At 27.5% G+C, this 23,434-nt stretch overlaps 2 protein-coding genes across 2 annotated transcripts in view; one reads left to right on the top strand and one right to left on the bottom strand.

The window, feature by feature from the left end:
- The first annotated feature begins 1,705 nt into the window (after window positions 1–1,705).
- LOC111035039 (WD repeat-containing protein 74-like) lies at window positions 1,706–9,810 on the top strand. The gene is made up of 7 exons (XM_022316531.1): window positions 1,706–1,860; window positions 4,530–4,737; window positions 4,799–5,006; window positions 5,155–5,253; window positions 6,090–6,196; window positions 7,892–8,102; window positions 9,706–9,810. The coding sequence occupies exons 1-7, from the start codon at window positions 1,809–1,811 to the stop codon at window positions 9,763–9,765; spliced, it is 945 nt and encodes a 314-aa protein (XP_022172223.1). The 5' UTR covers window positions 1,706–1,808; the 3' UTR covers window positions 9,766–9,810.
- Window positions 9,811–14,987: 5,177 nt separating this feature from the next.
- LOC111035037 (homeobox protein SIX6-like) overlaps window positions 14,988–23,434 on the bottom strand; it is a 39,953-nt gene continuing 31,506 nt past the window's right edge. The window contains exon 3 of the mRNA XM_022316529.1: window positions 14,988–18,347. Within this exon, the coding sequence (XP_022172221.1) occupies window positions 17,972–18,347 (376 nt within the window). The 3' untranslated portion in view covers window positions 14,988–17,971. The remainder of the gene's footprint in view (window positions 18,348–23,434) is intronic.

Consider the following 23,434-nt stretch of genomic DNA (forward strand, 5'->3'; position numbering starts at 1 on the left):
ATATTACAATATTATGTTCATCAGTTCTTTATAACTACTGAACATGGCACTGTTGTGCGGTTGTGCCCATTTACCAGGTCTTGCGCTGTGATATGTCTAAAACAAAAATAGGTCTCACAATAATTTAAAAATTTGTTGTGCCCCCGAAGCCACCAAAGTCTGAACACGCCTATGATGAGAATAACAAACGTTCGTTTGTTTACCTTCTCGGACGAAAAATTAATGTTTTTTTTTGATTCCATTATCATTGACAGATACTACATTTTATACATATGATGACATTTTCATGACGTGTATATTTTTCATTCCAAACATTTCAAAACTAGATTTTTTTGTCCTTGTGGGGGATTTATACCGGAAACCCTCTATTTGTACTCCACTGAATCAATTATTAATGCTTCTTGTGTGATTTTTAACCTGAAACACTCATAAAAAAAGGAAAAAGATATATTGGAGTCTTGAATATAACAGCAATTGTTGAATTTATTTGGGATTTAATTTACAATTTAAGGTAACCACAAAATATACTTTTTTCTTTTATAAATGTTGCCATGTTTTGTTTTAACTCAATTTTTAAGCGCTTAGATTTTTATATAATATATTATGCACAGTGAAATGTTCAAAACATTTAGATTAATTTTATTCTATTGACTCTTTAAATCACGAAGCTGTTCACACCGTTCTGTCCGTTCTACCGTAAGTATTGACTTAAAAGTTAATACCAATAATACCATGATAATAATATAAATATATACTTACCTAATATATGATTTAAATATCAGGTTTTTATTCAATAATTAAATATTAATATTAAAATATATGTAATGTTTTCTGCAAAAATTAATTCAACCTACTAGCTATCGCATTACTTATCGTAAAATAAATTAGGTACTTTAATACAAACAAAAATATATATTATATACCATAATATATTAATATCTATCTATAATTATATTAAATTGTTCGTAAATTATAAATAATCAGAGTACCTACATGGAAAAAATATTTTTTCCTGAAAACGGATTATTAGTCGTGCAACAAGTAAGTGTTAAGCATACTATTAGCATAATATTTGCATTTAACACACACCTAGTTATTACAGCAATAGTTGTGCAAGTAACTAGTAGGGCCGATTTAGGGTATCGAGGGGCTTTAGCTACACACATTATTTTAAACCCATTCATAGTTTTTGGATAATTGTGAAGGTACCAATTAAGCGCGGCCAAACAGTAGTTCTTGGACGATTTCAAAGTCGATAACTATTTCATATAAGTATAGAACTTATCATTATACATTTAGCAGATACAGTTACGTAGGTACTTATGTTCTATTTGAGATTAACCGATTTGTGTGAAATAGCACTACCAGAAAGTTATAAAAGCAAAAATCACAAGCCACGGAAGGACATTACTTCCAAAATAATGATTTGAGCTATCGTTCTTAACTCGTTAAGTACATGCTCAAAAAAAACCAAACAAGTGGTGTGGTAGCTAAACTGCAATTATTGTTTTTATCTGCCAGATGTTTGAAAATTACTTTGTGAAAATTTAAAGCCGCGGAGGCTGTGATGGTTGATGTGGAGGCTGTGATGATTGGTGTGAAATCATGGAGGTAAAAATAACAATGTTTTCCAGATGACGCGGTGTAATCAATAAATTTACGTCGTTTTCAAACAAAGCACGTGTTTTCGATAACCCGAGTGTTCGCGTCTTCGCGACGAGTGATAAGAGACCACACGATAAAAACTCAACTCGCCGGTCTTGTAAAGTGGATTTTTTCAACCGTTGTGTTTTATTCATTCAGTTGAAATGGCTTGGACTTACGATGCGATAATTGGTTTCAGCAATGGAATGTTAAAAGGTAATATTTTAAAGTTGTCTGTTCTGCTAAGAAATTTGTGTAATGTCGATTTTAATCGTGACCGACAAGGGAACCGGTAATTTCAATTCATTTCTGCATTTCTAAACTCATATGTGCTTGAGGAAATTAGTAATTTGATGTTTAGGATTGCGTTAATTATTTTGTTAAGTTAATGAATCGATTCTTCATTAATATTACTCTGAAAATATAACTAATCTGATCTGTTATCGTTCCAACAGGCGACAAGTATAAACCATACTTTTAGGAAAGATAATATGTAAAATATTAATTAATATAAATATTAATTGTTCAGACCAAGAAATTAACTTTGCATAATTTATACTTTTTATGATATAATAATATAGCAGTTGGTACAAAAGATCAACAGTAATGTCAGTAGCTAACTATATTATAGAAATATATAGATTATATCGATAGCATCTTATAGATAAATATTATGATTGTCATACACACATTTAATGCATATTAAATATCTATACAAATTAAGTTAGATTTGGGATCTTAGGTAGTGTATCATTAGCGTCATTTTAGTTTTTAGTAACAGGTTAGCGCATACAACTGAACAAAAAAACTGCTCTCTTCGCTCACAAATTAATTTCCACTTACATTTTTATTTAATTACAATTCCTCCTTACAATACTAGCTAACTAATATGGTCCCTACCTCAATGGCGTAGTTTTGGATTTTTATAGATGGGTCGAACGAATTAAATTACAATACTAAACCTGAAAAATCTAAAAATATTAAATAGGTTCTATCAGAGATTTTTAAAAAATACAGTCTTACGTGTCTCCATACACACAAAGGAGTTTCAGAAATAAAATTATGCGGGATTATTATACTATTATTGATTTACATGCCCATATATATATCTTTGTAAATTTAGACATAATATAGGCAGGTTTAATACTATTGTATCAATAATATGTCATATACACATATTTTGTGTGTTTAATATTATAATTATCTTCCTCCACACACCACTTAATGTTACACCACATTTCATGTATACACTCACATGTCTATATAATATTCAAACTTAAAAAACAATATATTTTCATTAATATTGTGATAATAATTTCCTAGTGCTTTACAATATAATATTTCCTCAAAATTAAAAAAAAAGTTATGTTCTATCACTAATAACCAGCCCACAGGACTGCTTTAGTAATACATATTTAATGTCGACAGTATTTAAAATTAATTTCTATTAAATTTTTCAAGTTTCATATACCTAAGTACATAGGCGGTACTTGGGGGGGGGTCATAAGGGGGCAGTTGCCACCCCAACAAAATTTTATGGGGTGGCAAATGTATACTTTTGTACCCCCAAAAAAAAATTAATGAAAAAACCTGTTATTTCAATCTTTTATTGATGAACGCCAAAAAGTTGAATTTAATTTAAAATAATTAATGATATTCCCAATATAATTTTAATTTCTGATGTAAAACAAGAAAATAGTTTTTGGAATTCCAAATTTTTTGATGTAGAAGCTTCAATAAAAAGTCGACGTTTAGCACTCAAGTAAATAGTTTTGAATTTGAACATTGTTTTGTAATTAGCTGTTAAGTAATTCTTTACGAGATATATGGATGTAAGTTAATGTAAAATGAGAATTATTATTCAAATAATCAAATATTCATACCCCAAAATACAATAGTTATTAGTTTGAAATATCTCCTAATATTTTAAGATAATTATACTTTATTTTAGTAAATTTAGTCAAAAAAAACTTTTTTACTGAAGTCAAAGTTGGTAAAAATGCACTCCAATAAAAAATTAAATCAAGGTTGAAATTTTATTTTGGGAAAATTGGGTTATGAAAGTCCATTTTTCTGGGTTATTGTAATTAATTGTTTGCCCCCCCCCCCCTAGAATCATTCCCAAGTGCCGCCTATGCCTAAGTAATTATCTTTGATTAATTTTAAATTGACTTCTCATACTTGTAATACAGTAGGCACAAGTAAGCACCTAGTTCTTGAGACAACAATGATTATTGATTAACTTTGTACATGTTTATTAATATTTATTATTAATTGAATCTATATCTATAGTAGGTTAGTAGTTATTTGCTAAATAAATCAAATATTTTCAAGATTTTTGGTTTTTATCAATTGTATACCTTTGCTTATTAGTATGTTTCAATAATCATCTAAATAGTATGCTATTTATTATTGAGGATTCAACATCAATTTAATATTAGTTTTCTTATTTAAAGTCAGCTTGTCGGAAACAACATTGGCGTAGAGATATCTTACTGCATCCATACTATAATTATCTCTATTAATTCGAATTTACTACTGAGTAAATGGGTAAATTACAATGCATAAACAATATTTCAAAGACCTAATATGTTATAATTCTTATTTCTCAATGCTTCATTGTAAAATATAGAATAAAAATGAAATAAATGTGTACAAAATATAATTATTCTGTCTACGTAAACTTTTGTTGCTGAGAAGTTTTACAATTGAATATTTTATTAATATTGTATTGCTGTTTGGAAGTCCACCTTAATTAATACGTTTTTTAGTTTTAAAAGCAAATAATTGTATTTATATAATATTTGCTATTAATAATATTAGAGAAACTTAGACAATTGTTAAAATGTTTGTTTATAATGTTTTAAAATTGTTTTTCTTTACAGGTGTTGAACTTAAAAAAAACAAGTTTAAATACACTAATTTATTGGATGCATCTTTAACGCTAAATAACCTTAGCATTTATGATGAAAGCAAAACTATAATAAGCTCAAAAAGAAAAATGTTATTATTTGATTTGAAAACTAAGAAAATGTCCAAGAAATATCTAATTCGAGAATCAGGGAATATTATTGGTGTATTTAAAAAGAATAAGTGAGTAATTTATCATAAATATTTTGTATTTTACTATGAATAATTTATGTTTTATGATAAGTGTTTTGATTGCTGGAGTGGACAATGGAATGGTAGTGGTTAAACCTATTAAAAAAACTACAGATGAGTTGGAAAAAATAAGTACTGGATCACATTTATCATGTATTAGACAAGTTCTTACATTGGATAAATTTGCAACAGGAGGAAATGAAAATCCTTTAAAAATATGGGATTTAGAAACGGGAAAGATTGAATTTACTGCTAAAAGTGTAAGCCTATATTTTTCTTCTGTTCCTTTTAAATATTATAAACGTATTAACCGTTTTTGGTTGTAGTACATATTTTATTAATAACATTTACTTAATATTGCGTAAAGAGTTTTAAATGTTCTTATTTATTTTGTTGTATTATTTACAGCCTAAACCAGATATGCTTCAGCTCAAGTTGCCATGTTATGTGTCTGATATTCAATTTTTCAATAACAATAAAGCAGTTGTTTCTCATAGACATGGAGTGGTAAATATTAATTTATAATTAATTTAAAGTATAAACAATTTTTAGAAATGAAAGACTTAAAAATAAATTAAATCTTGCAGCTAAATTAATGCAATCCATTAAAATTTTTTTTTGTAATTATTTGTAATTTGTATTTTTATTTAAAACTAGCTGTCCCTCCCGCCCCAAAGAATTGTTTTTTTTTTAAAATAAATTTATTAGTAATTGATTTGTATACCATACTTGAGATAATTATATTATAAAATCTAGTAATATTATATGTAATTAATGGCTGCAACCCTATAAATGAACAAAAAAAATATGTAAGTGTAAGCTACCTCTTAGTTATTTAGGGATTGAAAAAGTAAACTATAAGAACCCTCTTAGTCCTTAGAAAATATTGGTATACATTTTTATTGAAAATAGTAAAGTAGTTTTTGAGTTGGATAAACTAATGCAGGTTTAAAATATATTGACCAAATATAGAAGTGATATGTTTAAATATTATGTCCGATCAATTATATTATATTATGTACCTGTGGCAATCATTAATATAGAAAAAATAGTACTAATTTGCTTATATAACTATATTATAATATTATACAACCAATGTCTACCATTTGTACCTACATATAAAAATCCCATTAATAGGTAACTTTTCTCATTTTCCTCTCCTTGAAAACTTTATTTGTTATATTACGAACATTAAAAATGAGCCAAATCAGTCCAGCTGTTCTTAATTGATACAGTTACCAACGAACAGATTTTCATTTTCATTATATTATAAATGACCAATAAGCAATGACTTTTGAGTGATGGCATAGCATTACCGATTTAAATTTACTTCTACGTTATAGGTTGATTTACATGATCCATTGTCTAGTCAAAGAAGACCAGTAGCATCTTGTAAAGCAGAAAACACAGGTTTCGTCAGCTTAAGAACCATGCCAGATTACAGTGATTAGTAAGTGTGTTATTAAATATTATTTATTGGTATGACACCGAGTACCGATTACTATTAATGAATTTTAGCTCATTAGCTATACTGTTGTATATTTAAGGTTAAGTCTTTAATTTAGTATTATGGTTAACTGTCGTATTAATTAATATACATTATAAAAAATGAAATCTTATATGATGAAAATGTTAGCCTTTTTTTTGGTTTTTGTTTGAAATTTTGCTATTCCATTTGTTTTATTTAATTAAAATAAATGTAATTTAATGAAAAATTTAATCTTAGTGTAATATAATATTTAAATGTAGACTGAGTAGTGGCAAGCCTTAGTGTCTTCAATTATATTTAACTAAGATAATTGATTTATAATAGTTGAAGTTAGAATCACACAATTTTTTAAATAATATGACTATTATATTTTAAGAAAAAGTTAAATTGAGTGAGTAATTTCATAGCTTCCAAGCTTATCTGATTTTGCCCTCAAAATCACACTTCACGGGAATAATGATCTCGCCCTGTAGAATCGACCAAATTTGATTATTTTTTTTTATTAATAGAGTGTTATATTTTATAGCCTACGTCGAACTTCGTTTTTCAATATTTTAATCTCAAACTTAATCATAAGTCTTAAAAAATAAAAAAATTTAGCTTCTTTTACAAATTGTTTTATACCGGTTTTTAAAATCAAATAAAAAATCGAAATTCAATGTGGGCTATAGAATGTTGTTTATCAATTGAAACAGAAAATATCTAAAAATATTCTGTTGTCAACGAGTTATCCATATTACCGTGAAGTCATTTTTGTTTGCCGAAATACCCGAAACAAACAACTAAATATTTTGTTATTTATTGGTTAGTGACATGCACCTGCTAGTGTGTACCTGTTGCTCATATAATCCTTACTCTAATAAACATTTACACTTCTACTTACTCCCAAGATCGTATGATGCTGAGTATGCGAATTAGGTCACCAATAATTTGCTCCTTAATGAGAGCCTTAATTTTAAATCGTGAAGAATTAACATTTTAAGTTAATGTTACTCCTATATTTGTTTATTTATTTCATAAATGTAGTCTTCTAAAGTATTAGTATACTTTTATAACTATCAAATACTTTGATTCTTAAGTATTTAATAAAAGTTTGTATTGAATCTTTTTTTATTTGAACCATTATTGTGTTAAAATTAACAAGTTATGAAAGAATATTTGTAAAAATAAGAATTACCAAACTAGATTTCAGTTATGTTGATTTAGAAAAAAAAACATTTTTAATTTTTATACTTTATAAGAGTTAGGTTGGCATTATTTTCAGTAAAAACTGAAAAGTTTTTGATAGCTAAATTATATTTATTTCAGTTATTTATCAATTTTACTATAAAAACAAAACAGATTATTTCTTGTTAAATAAAAATTTAATATTTGTTTCAGAAATGAAGTATAGTTTTAAATATAGCATCTTTTTGTATTAGCTCATTTATCTGAATTAATAAATACAAAAAACTGATGTTTAATAGTCATGTGAAATCATTTTTTAAGATCATTTATTGAGATTTGTACTTGATTAAAATGTGTTGAAAAATATTTTTGGATTATAAATTAATTTGATTTTTGTTCTGTTCCTAATTTCACTCTTTATGTTTATTGTGATATAGCTAGCTATTAATTAAAATATATTTATAACATACATTTTTTTTTAAATTGCAGTGAAGTAATCGTAGGAACATCCAAAGGGTCTATATTTCATTATGACTTTCGTGGAAAATCTACATTGCCAGTGAAAACTTTTAGAGGAAGTACTGGTTCTGTAAAATCAGTATCCTGTGTTAATTATTTAAGCCAAATGCATGTAATGAGCATAAGTTTGGACTGTCATATAAGACTACACAATTTCACTAGTGGTGACCTCACTATGCAGGTATTGTATTATTTATATTTTATATAACATATCATTAATAATTAAATATTTTTATTTAAAATGTATTTAGTTTTTTAAATATGTTTTATTTTATATTACAGTGTAACAGAAAGAACTGCCAATGCAATAATTTTTGTTATAATTAATATTTGAAAATTTGTTTTGGTGTTCTCTCTGTTACATCTTGTACACCTTAATTTTAAATATGATGGTGATTATAAATTACTTCACATTTTATAGTTTTAACATTTTTTTAAAATGTTTAATATTTTTGCATCTTATAAGTGTGTAATTAAGAGGATGCCATGTTTGCTTCTGTTGTTTCTGTTGTATTATAGGTATTATTAAAACATGTTAAATTTGAATTCAGCAAGATCAATATTGCTCAAATTTTAGAGTAATTAATTTATTATAAAACTGAAATGTAAGAACTTGTTTTCTTATAAGTTTTTAATCCATTTAATTTCTCGTCTTATTTAAAAATAATAAAATACTGTAAAAAAACAACTAAACTAGATTTCAGCTATGTTGATTTAGAAAAAAAAACATTTTTAATTTTTATATTATATATGAGGTTGGGTTCACTTCAACATTATTTAAAGTATACGTATAGAAAGTTTTTGATAACTAAATAATATTTATTTACCAAGCTTACTATAAAAAAATCAGACTATTTCTTGTTTAATTAAAATTTAATATTTGTTTCAGAAATTAAGCATCGTTTTAAACATAGCATCATTTTTTTACTTACTCCATGGATATACCTATGGTTGCACTTATTAGGTCACGGCTTTGAGCAACACCTTTTCTGCCAAAAAGTACACCACCTATATACTTAGCCACTATGGAGGGCTAGTATAAAGGAACTTTTCTTGAATGTGTACTATTGTATGGAACTTGATAAAATAAATTGGTGCCGCTATATTATTGCTCGTTTTGCAGCCATAGTATGTATATCCATGGTACAAACACTGTTAATATTGATATGACCTTACCCTTTAAGTTGACAATAGATTCAAATTCACTCACACATTCACTTAAATATTTAAGCTTGATTCTGCTGAATTCATATTTAATAAAACTCAAGTTAGTAAAATGGAGACAAAACAAGTGTCCTCTTAACTTAATACTGGTTTACAATAATTTTTATTTTTTATCAAGAATTGTACACAGTTTATGTGTGTTATGTTCTAATTTCTTAAAGAATAAAATATGACTTCTGTAAATTCTGTTGAGTTATAATAAGTATAATTTTTAAGGCATCAAAACTAGAACCGGTTTCATTGTTACATAGTGATGATTATATTATACTTTGGAGATAAAATATATTACAAAATTACTCTATTTTTTTTATTGTCATTATTACATTTTAACAGTTGTATATTCTGGCTCACGAGAGAATGGGCTATTTTTTGCATAAATCATAGTTATTTACCCCTCCATGTAACCAGACGGTTGCAGCATGGAGATAAGTGGCTGTGGCTAGTTTCGATCGGTGCACGACCCGTTCTCTTGTGATATAGTTATAGTATAGTTATATTGGTTGATCATGTGTAGATATTTTGAAACTTTTAATTATTTAAAAATTGTTTTTTTGTTACAGGATTATATTGTGGCTAAACCATTAGCGTTATTGATCAAGCCGGATGAAACTACAGTTTGATAAATTATTTTTTTTTACTTGTAAATAAATAATGTTCATTTTATACAATTGAGTAATTTTTAAGATTGTTATTATTATTATTATAAACTACTAAGGTTTAAAATTATCCCAAATACCAAGATTGGGCATTAACAAGCTAAAATGTTAAAATAAGTTACTTTTAAGTTTTAATTAAGTTACATAAAGAGTTACTCTTTTTTAAGTAACTCCTAACGTTTCGAGTTAAATTTTTTCCATCTTATGAAGTAACTTATGAGTTAATTCGTTTTATTGTGGCGTTGGATTTTTTTTCCTAAAACAACAAAATTAAAAATTTATCTCATAAGTGGAAAGTAAATCAAGTCAAATCATTTTTTAAATTTAAATATAAGTAGTTAGTTCAGAATCAAAATTAAATTTTAATTATTATGTACAAATAATTTTGAAAAATTTAAAATAAATGCATTCCACTTGAATCAAAACTATTATTAATAATTAAACTGGAATTAGAGGGATTTATAAATTATCAAATGTTAAAATAAATATTTTTTTAAATGTTGAGCGGTAGAGTGGGCCACTGAGAACCAGGATATTGGCTGTTGACTTAGATTGTTTAAATAAACCTTTCTTTTGGTTCCAATTTCATTTAAAACTTTTATGTTTAGTTTTGTGATTGGTTAAAACTAAATAATTCATTTTAATCTACTTTGAATAGTATGAATGGAGAACATTAGGATCGATTATTTTATTCAAAAATGCGGTTTAAGCCTTAAGGGATGTTCTAAAAGTAAGAAGTAATATTCAGGAAATAAATATGACTTAAACATTTCAGCTGTGTCAATGTGTGAGTTGTAAATTAACATAAGTGTGTGTAATTATTTATCGTTTATAACTTTCTAAATCTGATGTTTAGAAAGTCGATTTTCAATTTTAAAGGACCTGAAAATTAGAGCCTAGGGGAACATAAATATTGAGATATTAAATGTCGTGAATAAATGCATTAACTTTGTATTTATTTTGAGCAAATCAGGTTTTAAATAAAAATAGTGATTCCTAATTAATATAGCTTATAAACTTATGAATACGTTTTTTTTTTTGAAATTACAATTTAACTTCAGGAAGTATGTTTAATTTGCTATTGCTTTTAGTAATTTTTATAGTTATTAAAACAAAAATATATTTTATTTTCCTTGATGTATAAACATGTGCGTGCACGTGAAATTAAACGAGAATTAAAAATGATAATAATTACACACACATGTTAATTTACTTCACACATCCCAAATGTATGTGTAATTTGAATTGCCTAAATATTACTCCTTAAAATATGTTATGCTCCCGCTCCATTAAGAGGATTCGACTGCGCTTATTTTCTACCAGGAACTAAATTACACTTGTCTTATGCCAACTGTACCGTCAATCCACACACATCGGAAATTGCCTATATTGTAGTCTTTAAAAACTGTCGGTATCGAATTATCTTTAAGTCTTAAACAAAAAAAAAAAACTTGAGAAGCCAACAGAAGTCTCTTTGCTGTTTAGTAGGTGTCGGTTGTACCTAATAATTGAATGGATGTACTAAATTTGAATTAAATTCTGTGGTTTCTACCTGTCTGTTTCTGAAGATATTTGTGTATATTTATTTATATATTAAAGTTCCTGTTAGGAATAATATTTTTATACCGACGTAATAGCATATTTTTATTAAATACTTTGACCCTAATTATCTAAGGTATTCATATTCATTTGAGTAAAACAATCTGAATTTAAAATTACACTGAAATATCGAAAATTATAACATTTTTGTAATTTACTAGTCTAAATTATTTATTATCCGTTTGTATATTATTTACAATCCAAAGGTTTCATTAATTATGTATTAAAACTAAAAAAAATTTTTAAAACAACTTCTATTAAAAATATATAGGTAGGTATCAATTTAAAAGTTGTTTTCTTCTTTTTTAATATGTATTATCTTTCTTTTGAAGATAAGATTAAAAAAGAACAAAATATTTGGTAGGTAAATCATTCAAATATTTCAAGAGATTACTAAAATCTGAACAACAAAAACTGAATTTGAATGTTGTGTCTATACTCTAGACTCTAGAGTAAATAGGTAGTAAATAGTAATAATGTAAAAAGTGTAGAGAATAATGTAAATATTGTTAAAATGTCATTCCACAATTACTTATTATATGTATTCAGGCAAGCAACCAGACCTTGGGGTTAAAAATGTTCATACTTCCTTACACGAAAGTAAACAATTACCACTAATTTTTAAATAATCAATTTTTTAAATTATTATTACCACATGGTACATATTACATAATTATATGTGTTATATTATGTATTGAATATTTATAACTAAATATTATAACAATATAATAATAGAATGCTGTGCCTTGTCATCCCGTAGTTAGGCTACTGCCAACACACGGAGGAATATTATTAGAACTTGGTTTCTATTACGGCGGCGGCCGGTCCGGAAAGAGGACTTAGACGTGTATAAGTTGTCTTTAGTGGTGGACGCTGATTGGCTCGAAAATAATATTTCAGAATAACAAACGGGGGATTACTATATGCTGTGAGGGTATTCTTGTCCGCTTTCCATATAATTGTGTTAAGATTTAGGTGCCTGGAGCCTGCGCTACACATTCGCTAGCAAAGTGCTAAGGAAGGCAGCTTCTGGTCTTTCGGTGGGTTTTTTATGATATACCTGTTATACCTATAATATTACATTATTTGTTTTTTCTCATGCTCCAATAAAATATGATGTTATATAGGAGAAATTCAGGTACAAAAGTTGTGCACCACTACCTATGCATAATTTATAGATATGGCGGTTGCGAGAAAAAGGAGATGGGGATTCCTACACACCTATAGTATCTATTGAATTCCATAATATCATAATTTACATCTTATTTTGTCTACATTTGGCGCATTATATGACTTAACATTTTTGGGAATATGATAATGTTACAAATTTTATTATTTTTTGGGTTCTATAGAATTTTCGTAGATAGTGAGAACGATTGGGTACAACGATATGAAATATTAAAACATCTATACAAGTAATAAAAATTATTATTTTATTATTGTTCTACTAGATGTATAATAAAGTAGACCTAATTAAACTATTCAAAAATATTCAGTGAGGTAGGTACTTGTAGTAATCGAATGATAGTTTTAATTAGGTGCAAATTGTTTGCTTTCAACAAAAACACACATATAAATATTTCAATGTTAACCTACTTAAGAGGACACTACCCATGCATTTGTTGTCTCCGTCTTACACACGTATACGACATAGACCATTTTCGTTCACTAGTGTGCTGTTAGTTTTGATATTTGAGTGAATTAACCTCCTATCAAAGTTTTAGGTAAGAAGCTAAGCTAATCTATGCTTAAGCGTCGGCGGATTTTTGGATATTTTGATTTTCAAGCGAGATATGAGGATTTTTGATCTGTGTTATTTCATATACTCGTATCTTGCTTGAAAATATCGAAAATCCACCGACGCTTAAGAATAGATAATGTTCTCACCTAAAAGTTTGATAATACTTAAATTCATAGTTCAAACTAGTGGAAGAAAATTTGCTGTTGTAAGTTGGTAAGACGGAGACAACAAACGCATCCTCTTAAGGTAAATTAATTATCGGTCACAGATAATATAGCAGCAGGGCAGGCTCAATGTGGTAGCAAAATAGGCAGCCGCCTAGGGCGGCACTACTGTGGGGGCGGCAAATTTCGAATGAACCAAAGTGATTTAATTATTATAATATAATGTAGTATGCTGAATTGTATGTTCATTGTTCAAAATATACAAAAATAAATGTGTAATAACTAATAATAATATACTATTGATACTTCGTTTACCGAGAACGTAACCAAATGTAGCTGTAGCACTTCACATTATTTTAACTATGCTTGTGTCGGTTGCATCTGGTGGACGGAGCTTTTCCAAATTAAAAATAATTAAAAACTATTTGAGGTCTTCTATGAATCAAGAAAGGTTAAGTGATCTTGCTACAATTCCTATTGAAAAGAAGTAATGGAAAACCTGGAGTTTAAAAATTTACCGACTGATTTTGCCCAAGAAAACGCTCGCAAAATTAATTTCATTTATTATATTTTTAATTGTGTAGTTACATATTTTTTAATGTTTAATTAAATACATATTGTTGATCTATGAAAATGATACTGAATGAGTGACGATGGTCAAAAATATTACTTGTTCTATTTCATACCCAACATTTATATTAATTTTATTATTATTATTTTATATTTTGTAAAGAAAACTGAGGTCAGTCAAAACATTTTTTTTTTTAAAACAAAACAAGGGTTTATAGTTAAAAATAAATGTCCATATTTTATTCAACCACCTCCGCTCAAAAAAATTAACTATTGCATATAGGGCAGCGTAAATTAGATTTGCCTAGAGCGGCAAAAGACCTACGGCCGGCCCTGTATAGCAGTACAAATAAATTATCGAATATTCGATATCAGTTAAGCGTATATCTTATAATACAAATAATCGTTTTTGTAGATTATATTAGGTATATTATTTTGGACTTTACGTACCTACTTTTAGTTGGTACAGTTCACAGTGAACAATAACACGTCAACACGTCGATGACTGCAGTGTAGTGTGTTAAATCGTAAGTCGTAGGACAGTGAACGGTGCGAAAATTCTTTAATATGGACTTCAACATTTCCGCAATATTTTTGAAACGTGCTGTAACCGGTGGAACCGTGCATTTTGACCCAGTTAAATTAATAGGGTTAAACCCTTGAATCTTTAATATTTTGCACAAAAGAGTTGTAAAAAAGACAAATGTGCGGTAACAAGTTGCGGCCTTTCAGTTATGAGTAAAAAAAAAAATAAGAACTGATTTGATCTTAACAGGGTATAGTAAGTATATGAAATGTCTGGGTCTTACCTAAGTTCGAGGTATTGACGATTTCTAATTAAAAAGTTCAATTTTACCAAGTTCAACTGTTCTACATTAGGAACTACACGGGACAGGACGTGGGGGGGGGGGGGGCAAAAAAAACGTGCATGCAACTTGTAGGGCAGTAAAATTATAAAAACCCCTATGGACCTCATATGATTTACTGCTTCAGGATATCCTTTAACACGTTCATTGCGATTATAAGTTTATAATAATCGTCAGCGCCCATTCAAGGAATTGACAAATAAAATATCCTTTTTTACAATACATATTTTATATAATATTATCCAGTTGTATTTTATTTCAAGAACAATTTGTACAGTACATAATAATAATAATAATATACAATAAAAATACGAATACCCGTTCGATACAACCACTCGGGCGTTTCTATTTTACAATACCTACTAAAAAATTAACAAAAAAATGGTCGGGTGCCACCCCGTAAAAAAATCATTTTATGTGGTTAATTATAATAATAGATCTAATCACCGCAGCAGCACACGTATAGCTAGGACCCAGCTAGGTTTCTGTTTTCCAAACGCGTTACAGGTTAACGTGATTATTTTTATACGACAATACAATTTAATGTTTGGTTTTCAATATACCTACTAAATATGTATTCTAAATAACAACGACATGTGACTTTTTTTGAAACTTTTAATTCTATTTTATACGAACTAAGTTAATTTCCTGCAAGGCCATGTAACTGTGTTACATCGAGATAAAAGCCAGGTATATACGATATTTAGATTTAAAACAGATATTTTGACGTCATCAGTCAACTTGTAGTAATTTAACCTAACCTAATACATACATATATAAAAGTGCGCGAGAAACTAAAAACCTAATTCGGGATTTATATTTGTCTAGAAACGAAAAATATACAAAATAATTTTAAAATTACCATAAAACATTATACATTATAATTTTAAACGGATATAACTTTATGCGATTTATGTATTATTATATTATATACACTGTAATATATAACCACTTACGAAATGTATTTGGCATTTCAATTAAATCAACTAGGTAACAACGATAAAAACTATTTTAATCATTTATAGGTACACGCACACACACACACACATGTACAGTGTACACCTAAATATATATATGACATAAAATATGCCTACTTATATTATAGAATGATTATTTTCAAATCGATTGCACACGCCAATATTGTATCGTTACTCGTATTTGTATATAATTGCGGCGAACTATATGGCGCACATTGGAAACAAATTTATCATATACATATAGGCAGGTATAGGTGTTATTTAAAATACTGCAGTTATCTGTCATTTGTCACTCAGTCAGCCTATATGGTATAGTTAATTTTATAAGTTAAATAGCACGGCAGAATGAAGTGTACATTTTTTTTGTGGGGGGAGGTCGAGTCAAAAACAGAAACGACATTAATGAAAATTCATAATATTATTGCTAATTTATGTTTTGAACATTTTTAAAATTATGTTGTAACTAAATGATACAATTAATAAATGTGATAATAATTTTTAAATTTATTTTACGATTATATTAAGACATTTTTTAGTGATTATATGAAGTTTTTTTGGGGGAGGGGTGTGAACCGGACCCTTTTCGGGATTTAAATAGTTACCTATGCAATACCCGTGTAAGTGTCAATATAGTAAAGTCGTGTGGCACTACAATATAACTGTCTCAGTCAATCTATAATAAGTAACGTAAAGGTAACGAAATTATTACAATTAAAAAAAAACATCGAATTCGTGAAATCTATTGAAAAAGTTTAAACATCTCTAACGCCACATTTTAAGATGATAATATTTTCGGGATGACTATTATCGTATAATATTTGTATACAGTCAAATTATTTTTAATTTGTAATAGAATATGGTCTAAAGAAGAATAGTTGCAGCGTTTTACGTTTTCTTACGCTATATTATATAATTATTATACTTCTGCTGTATATGTTCACTGCGTACGAGTAAGGTAGAATCGAGTAATAATCGTGCCAGAAAAAGAAACAGATATAAATGAGATGTGTGTCTGGCTGTGCACAGTTATGTCTGTTATCTGGCAATAGCTTCAAAACAAGGTATGACTAATATGATATCCATTTATTGTTATTATTTTTAAATCTTATAACAGTATATGGTTCATGTAAATATGCGTAACTACCTACAGACATAATTTCTATTTTCTACTAATTATATTTTCGGATTTCCATGCCCATTTGTAGAATTATATGAGACTGACTATGACATTACATTTATGTGTTAAAGGTATGACGGGTAAAAATATCATTGTTTTTATTCTAACTGAAGTCTAAAAAAAGTCAGTTTTAAATATAAACAAAATAAAATAAAATTAGCCAACAAGTATTGCTAAATGCAAATAAATGTTAATAATATTATAACCATCTGCATAAATTATTATGTATGATGGGGTACGCATAATAAATATTACCTAAACAGTTGAGAAAAGCTAAAAGATCCTCAAAATATATAAATTGATTTATTAAAAACATATGATAGACATCCGGAATTTCAGAAACTAAATATTAGTCAAATCGAGTTTAAAAATAAATAAATGTTCACTAGGCGATAGCACATATATTGTGTTTTGACACCGGAATTCAAAAAATGCGTTTTTAGTACAAGATCAGCACAAAAATGTGGATAATATGAATATGGGCTTCATAATCCCCGTTTTAAAAAGTAGATATCTAATAGGATCTCTTTCGAAACTTAAAGTTTTGTAAAATGCCCGATTATCGATCGAATTAATTCACTATATTTTATTCATACTTATAATAACTATAATAGTTGTCTTGTTGCTGGTTGCAAATGGTTAGCGTGTTGATTAAATCGACTGACGGACGCGTTCGTTTGTTCGGACCACAAATCGCACGGGCTCGCTGAATATTTTGTTAATATTATAATGTTTGACATGATTTTTTTTTTTAAACAATTAAAAAAAAAAATGAATAATATTCATACTTAGGGCCAGTTGTACAGTCTGTGATTAAACTCCGATTACGCTTAATCAGTTGATAACAGATATTTAACCGGCCAAATTCGGCCGGTTAAACTGTGATTAACTTTAATCACAGACTGCACAACTGACCCTCATACAGATAATGGGGTTTGTATACAATTTATGCCGTTTTGTATTTTTTTTCTTACTAATATATATCTACTATCACCTAATAATATTATAAGGTACTGCTATATTATAGTATACAATATACATAATATATATTATAGTAATTAATAATCATCAAGTCATTATGAATGCGATGCGGCCGAAGTTTGTGGTATGGGCTGGAGCATTTGGTGATGGTGATTGTGGTAGAGGTGACTGAGATGATTGTTGTTGTTTATGTTATTGTTGTTGTTGCTGTAATGGTGTTGGTGGGGATGGTGGTGATGGTGATGGAGGTGGTGTGACGGATAGTCGGACGCGAACATTTCCGAGTCGGACGCTGGGTATCCGGCCACCACTGTGGCCGTGGCGGATTTGAGAGCCGCGGCTGCTGCCACAGAACCGATTTTCCCGCCACCTGTGGACGAGGCCACGCTCTGGTAACACATGGACTTGACACCGTGGACGTCAGCCATTTCATAGTTTCTGCTATCCGAACTGCCTATACTCAGCAAATCACTGAAACAATAAATATAAAAAAAATTAGTAAATCAACAGCATAAAAAATGAAATTTAAATAAATATAACCGATCATAATTGTTTGGAAAAGAGTGTAAAAATAAATAAATCTGTTCATTTGAGGTGTTCTGTAGATGAATTAGATAAAATCAAACGATAAAACAAATTATATTTACTTTTGTCCTCGACATATAATATTATTTCGTCTTAATTATTACAATATACGTATGTGTTAAATTTGAATTCAATGAATCATTACATACGAAAAAAGATTCAGAGCAAAGACGACCTGTCAGCCTATATTAAAAAGTATTTATGATATTGCTATTTAAGACTAAAGTTATTTATTATATTGGAAGATTGATTTAATTTTTGTCTCTATCATTGCACTTATTATATCGTGGATATTTAATTAATGTATTGGCACATATTTATATTTGTTGAGTATAATATAAATATTATAATTATAAAGTAAAAGTTTCAAGTCACCACGAATAATATTTAATGAATTCAAAAGTATAAAAAAAAACTGTGGTTATTATTATTTTTTTAGTTTTATGGTTTCAAAATAAATTACTTGTGAGGAAACTTGTATTCAATTTTCAAGACTCAGTTATACGTTATTTTCGTAATTTTGAAGAATTTTGTCAACATTTGAATTAAGATTGCTTATAAATAAAAATCGTGCAGCATGTATCTTTAATGTTAAAAATAGGTTTAACAACTTATCAGGAACCTTTAATTTTAAAATTGGTTGGGTAAATATTTTTTAACAATATTTATTTAAAAAAATCGATTGTGCCAAGTCTTAACAAATACTTAAAAAGAGACAAAATATTTTAAAAATTGTATCACGTGAGTAGAAAATTATAACATCAATTTAGTTAAAGTTGAAGTATCTAAATTACGGTTATTCGTTATTGAATTATACAAATTAAAGAAATCGGTTAGTGAAAAACTGATTTTGCTTAAAAATTCCAGTTTTATTCATAATTTATGAATTTAAAGATTCTCTAACCACTCTGCTCCGACGAATGCAGATGTATTGATTTTACAATGGTAGTGTGTTTTTTAAATTTCTGTTTTGTTTCTGTCATTATCTTTTGGTGCACTAAAAATGCTTCGATTTTGACGATTTTGTACGTCAGTATCTTTTCTGGTAGGAAAGTGATATTATATGGTAGTTACTCTGGAGATCAAAAGTAAAAATTCTCAATAGTTTTCAAAAGCGGCAAGAAAAACCAAACATTTTTTTGTAAAAACAGGAATTTTTGCTTATACCAGTTTTCTACAAAATCAATTTATTTATTTTTGATGTTATTCAAAAATAACCGTAGATATTTAAATGTTAATATGAAAAATTTTCCATACATGATTAAATTTTCAAAATATTTTGATTCTTTTTGAGCTATCCTCATGACACATTTTCAATTTTTTAAATTTTTTTCGATTATTGTCGATAATATATTTAATTTTTTGCCTGAAAAAAACTTAAAATTTGAATATAATATTCCTCATAAGTTGTTATTAGTGAAGTTGTTATTAGTGTAATTATAAAAACGAATATTGAGCGTTATTCCACAATGGTTTTTTATGTGAGCCTGAAGTCACAATGTTGACAATTTCGTCGAAACCGTATTTTTGTGAAAAGGTGAAAATTATATTGTAGATAGAAATTCAAAATAATTTTAATATTCCTTGCTATTATTTTATAATGTAATACAAGATCTCTCATAAGCTTTTCTACCTCTAACAAAAACAAAATTACAGAAGAGCCAAATTAAATTTTTAAGTGTCTTTAGACACTTTTTAAATGTTATTTAAATGATATATTTAAATTGAAGATAATAAACAAATTTAATACGTGCAGAAGATAATCCAATAAGTATTTCAATATATTAGGAAGTTTGCAACTATTATCGTAAGTAAATAATTATTATCTTGGCAAACAATTGTTTTACAATGAAATGATCTATAAAAATAATCTTATTATATCAAATTATATGTTCATTAGATAATAATATTTAGAAGTTGAGTATTTTAGTTGTAATTATTTTAAGATTTGGCAGTTCACGATGTTTTTGGTATTGTTGTTTAATTCAGTGAGAATAAACAAATTCTTTCGATACACATATCTTGTCCATGACATTCCAACATACAATAGGCCATGCGAAATTGCGTAATAAAATTATCTGTTAGGCCTAGTCATTATTATTATTTATTATATCTATGATAAATAGCCAAATAGGTAAATGCTAAGCAAACAGGAAATTATAAATGTTTAGACGAAAATTACGTGTTTTGAGTGATTTAAAAATTGTCTACATTACTAATAGGATTGACATAATAGTAGGCCATACAATATAAAATGTATAACTGAATACAAAAACAACGAATGAAAAAACCTAAGAAATAATTAAATAATGTCTTATTAGTTATTATGATTATACATTTTTAAAAATAAAATATCAGTGATATATTGAAAGGCATAAATAATTAATAGAAAATAAATTGAGTACCCATTGAGTTTCATTTTTCGGAGGAATTTGTGGAAACTATAGTAGGTACTAGGTAGTATATTTATTCTCTGAGAACTTTTTAGTTTCAGATTATTTAAATAATAAGTTAATATTAACTAACATTTTACTATTTAATTTAAAATTTTCAATATTCCAAATTTAAATATGGACAATAAGAATCAGGACAAATTACAACTGGTAGAAATTATGAAAAATTTATTTTGTAAACATTTGAAAAACAAAATTATATTAAAAAAAATTCAACAAATGTCTCGGTAAAACAGGTCCGGAGCACCACAGGTGTATTTCTATTTCACCACTGGATAATTGGGTCTACGAATTTAGTCGAAATGTGTTGATTAGTGGCTTGAGGACGATACTTTTGTCGAAATCCGTCTGGTGTTCAGAGAGATAACTTCGGACGGACGAAAAATATGACTTTTTTTTAAATATAAAAATATAATAATATAGTGTTTACCAATCTTGAGGATATAAGCTAGGTCTTAAAATATGTTTAAATCGGAATACTCGAAGAAAAATACTCAGTTAAATTATAGTTTAATATACAGAGTGATTTTTTGAACTCAAGAAATTTACTATTTTGAAAATTATTTATATTTTTCGAGTGATTCCTTATAAGAGTTTTTTAAAATATATTAAAATTTATTTTTTCAATATTATTATTTTACTTACTATTTTTTATCATGACCTATATATTTTTCTGTATACACTTTTTAAATGACAACACATTTTTTAATTTAATATTTCAAAGCAAAATATTTTTGCTATACATACTTAATATATTCCTTCACATTTTTATTATTATAAATCAATATTATTTAGAATTTAGATTCTCGGAGCATCTATGTAGCAGCAAAAAGATACGGGCGCCTAGTATTGGTCCACTTCTCTACTTAAACTTTAAGTATTTTCATTTAGTTGAACTAAATACTTAGAGGGGCAATGAATGTATCTATTTCACTATGATGTGTTTTTTTTTGAATAGACACTTTTTCAAGTAAAATAAATGCTCCAACTGTCAACTTTAAGGGAGGTTTCTGATAGAAAATTGGATCTAGTTTTTATTTTGGTAAGTCAAAAATAGAAATTGTTCAGTACTTTTTGAAATAAACGGGAAAAAATGTAATGACATTTTTATATTATTATTATTTAAGTAATAATTGTTCTATTAACTATTACGATTAGACCGTCTCCGCTCAGAATCGTTTTTCATCGATTACACAATGATTGAACATTGAATTCAAATTTAACACATCCATTACAGTGATGATTTTGATCCTGATTTTGATGATTTTTGCATATTTTAATTGGATTTCATAGACTATGCTCTTCAAGTCTAAAATATGTTTCAATAACATATAAATCTATACTACAAATTTTCGTTTTGCATTTTTCGTTTTATTTTCATTTTTGTAACTTTAGGTAGTTTTTTGAAGTTTTAGAGTATTTTTAAAAATTTTTAACAATCGAGGGAAAAATTACCAGTTAATTATTTGTCATTATTATATTTTTTCAAATGTTCTGGTAGGAGAATATTACCATTAATCTTAATTTAATTTTACATATCTACACGAAAAATACAATCAAAATGTTTAATTGTTTTCTAGATTAAAACCAGTTTTTAAATTAAAATTAAATCAAAACCTCGTATTTTTATGAACCGTAGTTTTTAATTTTAATATTAATAAATAATTGTATTAACTTAACAATTTTCTAGGTCATATTTTTATTTGTTAGGGCATCAGAATCCGGGCCCTAGTGATGACAGTTTATTGTATTTCTATGACTACTCTTTATTCAGTCCAATGCTTTCACCAAATTTATCCTCCAGACAAAATATAAAAGATGTTTGCTGTAAAAAAATTGAAAGCCTCGTAATAAATATCCTCGACAGTTCTATAGTCTATCCAATTATTAAGTATGAATCTATTTTATGAGACCCCAAATCAGCTACTGAATACTGATTAGCAATTTAGAGAGTTCCTGTTCAGATTCTTAGGCTTCGCTACTTACCTATTACTCTATTTGAATAAACCCTTATCCTTAAATGTCTTAACTTGCTATCCCCGCCGAACTGTAACATTTCACCAACTTACTGTTTTTCTTGAAAATAGGTATTATCCATATTAATCAACTGGTTCTTGATTACAGTTCTTCCATGGCATACCCTCACCCTCTTTATTCCTTTCACCATAACTGATTATCTACTGAATTAACTCTCCTCTTTATACCGACTGATGAGGTTAGCAAATGAAACCCAACCTTCGATTTCCTCTAATCCAAATTTAATTTTAGTGTATTCATTTTATTATATTTTATTTTATTGTAATTATCTTACTATATTGTTTTAGTTGTTAGTGTTGCTATTACATTGTCTCTATCGTGTACAAACTTGTTTTTTGGGCCACGGCCTGCTAATGAAATAAATAAATAAAATATAAGAACACGATATAGGTGTATCGTTATAAGGTTTTAACATTTCATTAGATGTAATATAATACATGTTCATTTTTTATTGTTTATAGATAAAATTTACTACGTTTTAAA

The sequence above is a fragment of the Myzus persicae genome, unplaced genomic scaffold (genome assembly GCF_001856785.1).
Source record: "Myzus persicae strain clone G006 unplaced genomic scaffold, MPER_G0061.0, whole genome shotgun sequence".
NCBI classification, from domain to species: Eukaryota; Metazoa; Arthropoda; class Insecta; order Hemiptera; family Aphididae; genus Myzus; species Myzus persicae.

Excerpts from the sequence above, each read along its gene's own strand:
- LOC111035039 (XM_022316531.1), top strand. The coding sequence starts at position 1,809 with ATGGCTTGGACTTACGATGCGATAATTGGTTTCAGCAATGGAATGTTA. Across the intron at positions 1,861-4,529 it reads CAGCAATGGAATGTTAAAAG|GTGTTGAACTTAAAAAAAAC; the intron begins GTAATATTTTAA and ends TTTTCTTTACAG. Across the intron at positions 6,197-7,891 it reads ATGCCAGATTACAGTGATTA|TGAAGTAATCGTAGGAACAT; the intron begins GTAAGTGTGTTA and ends TTTAAATTGCAG.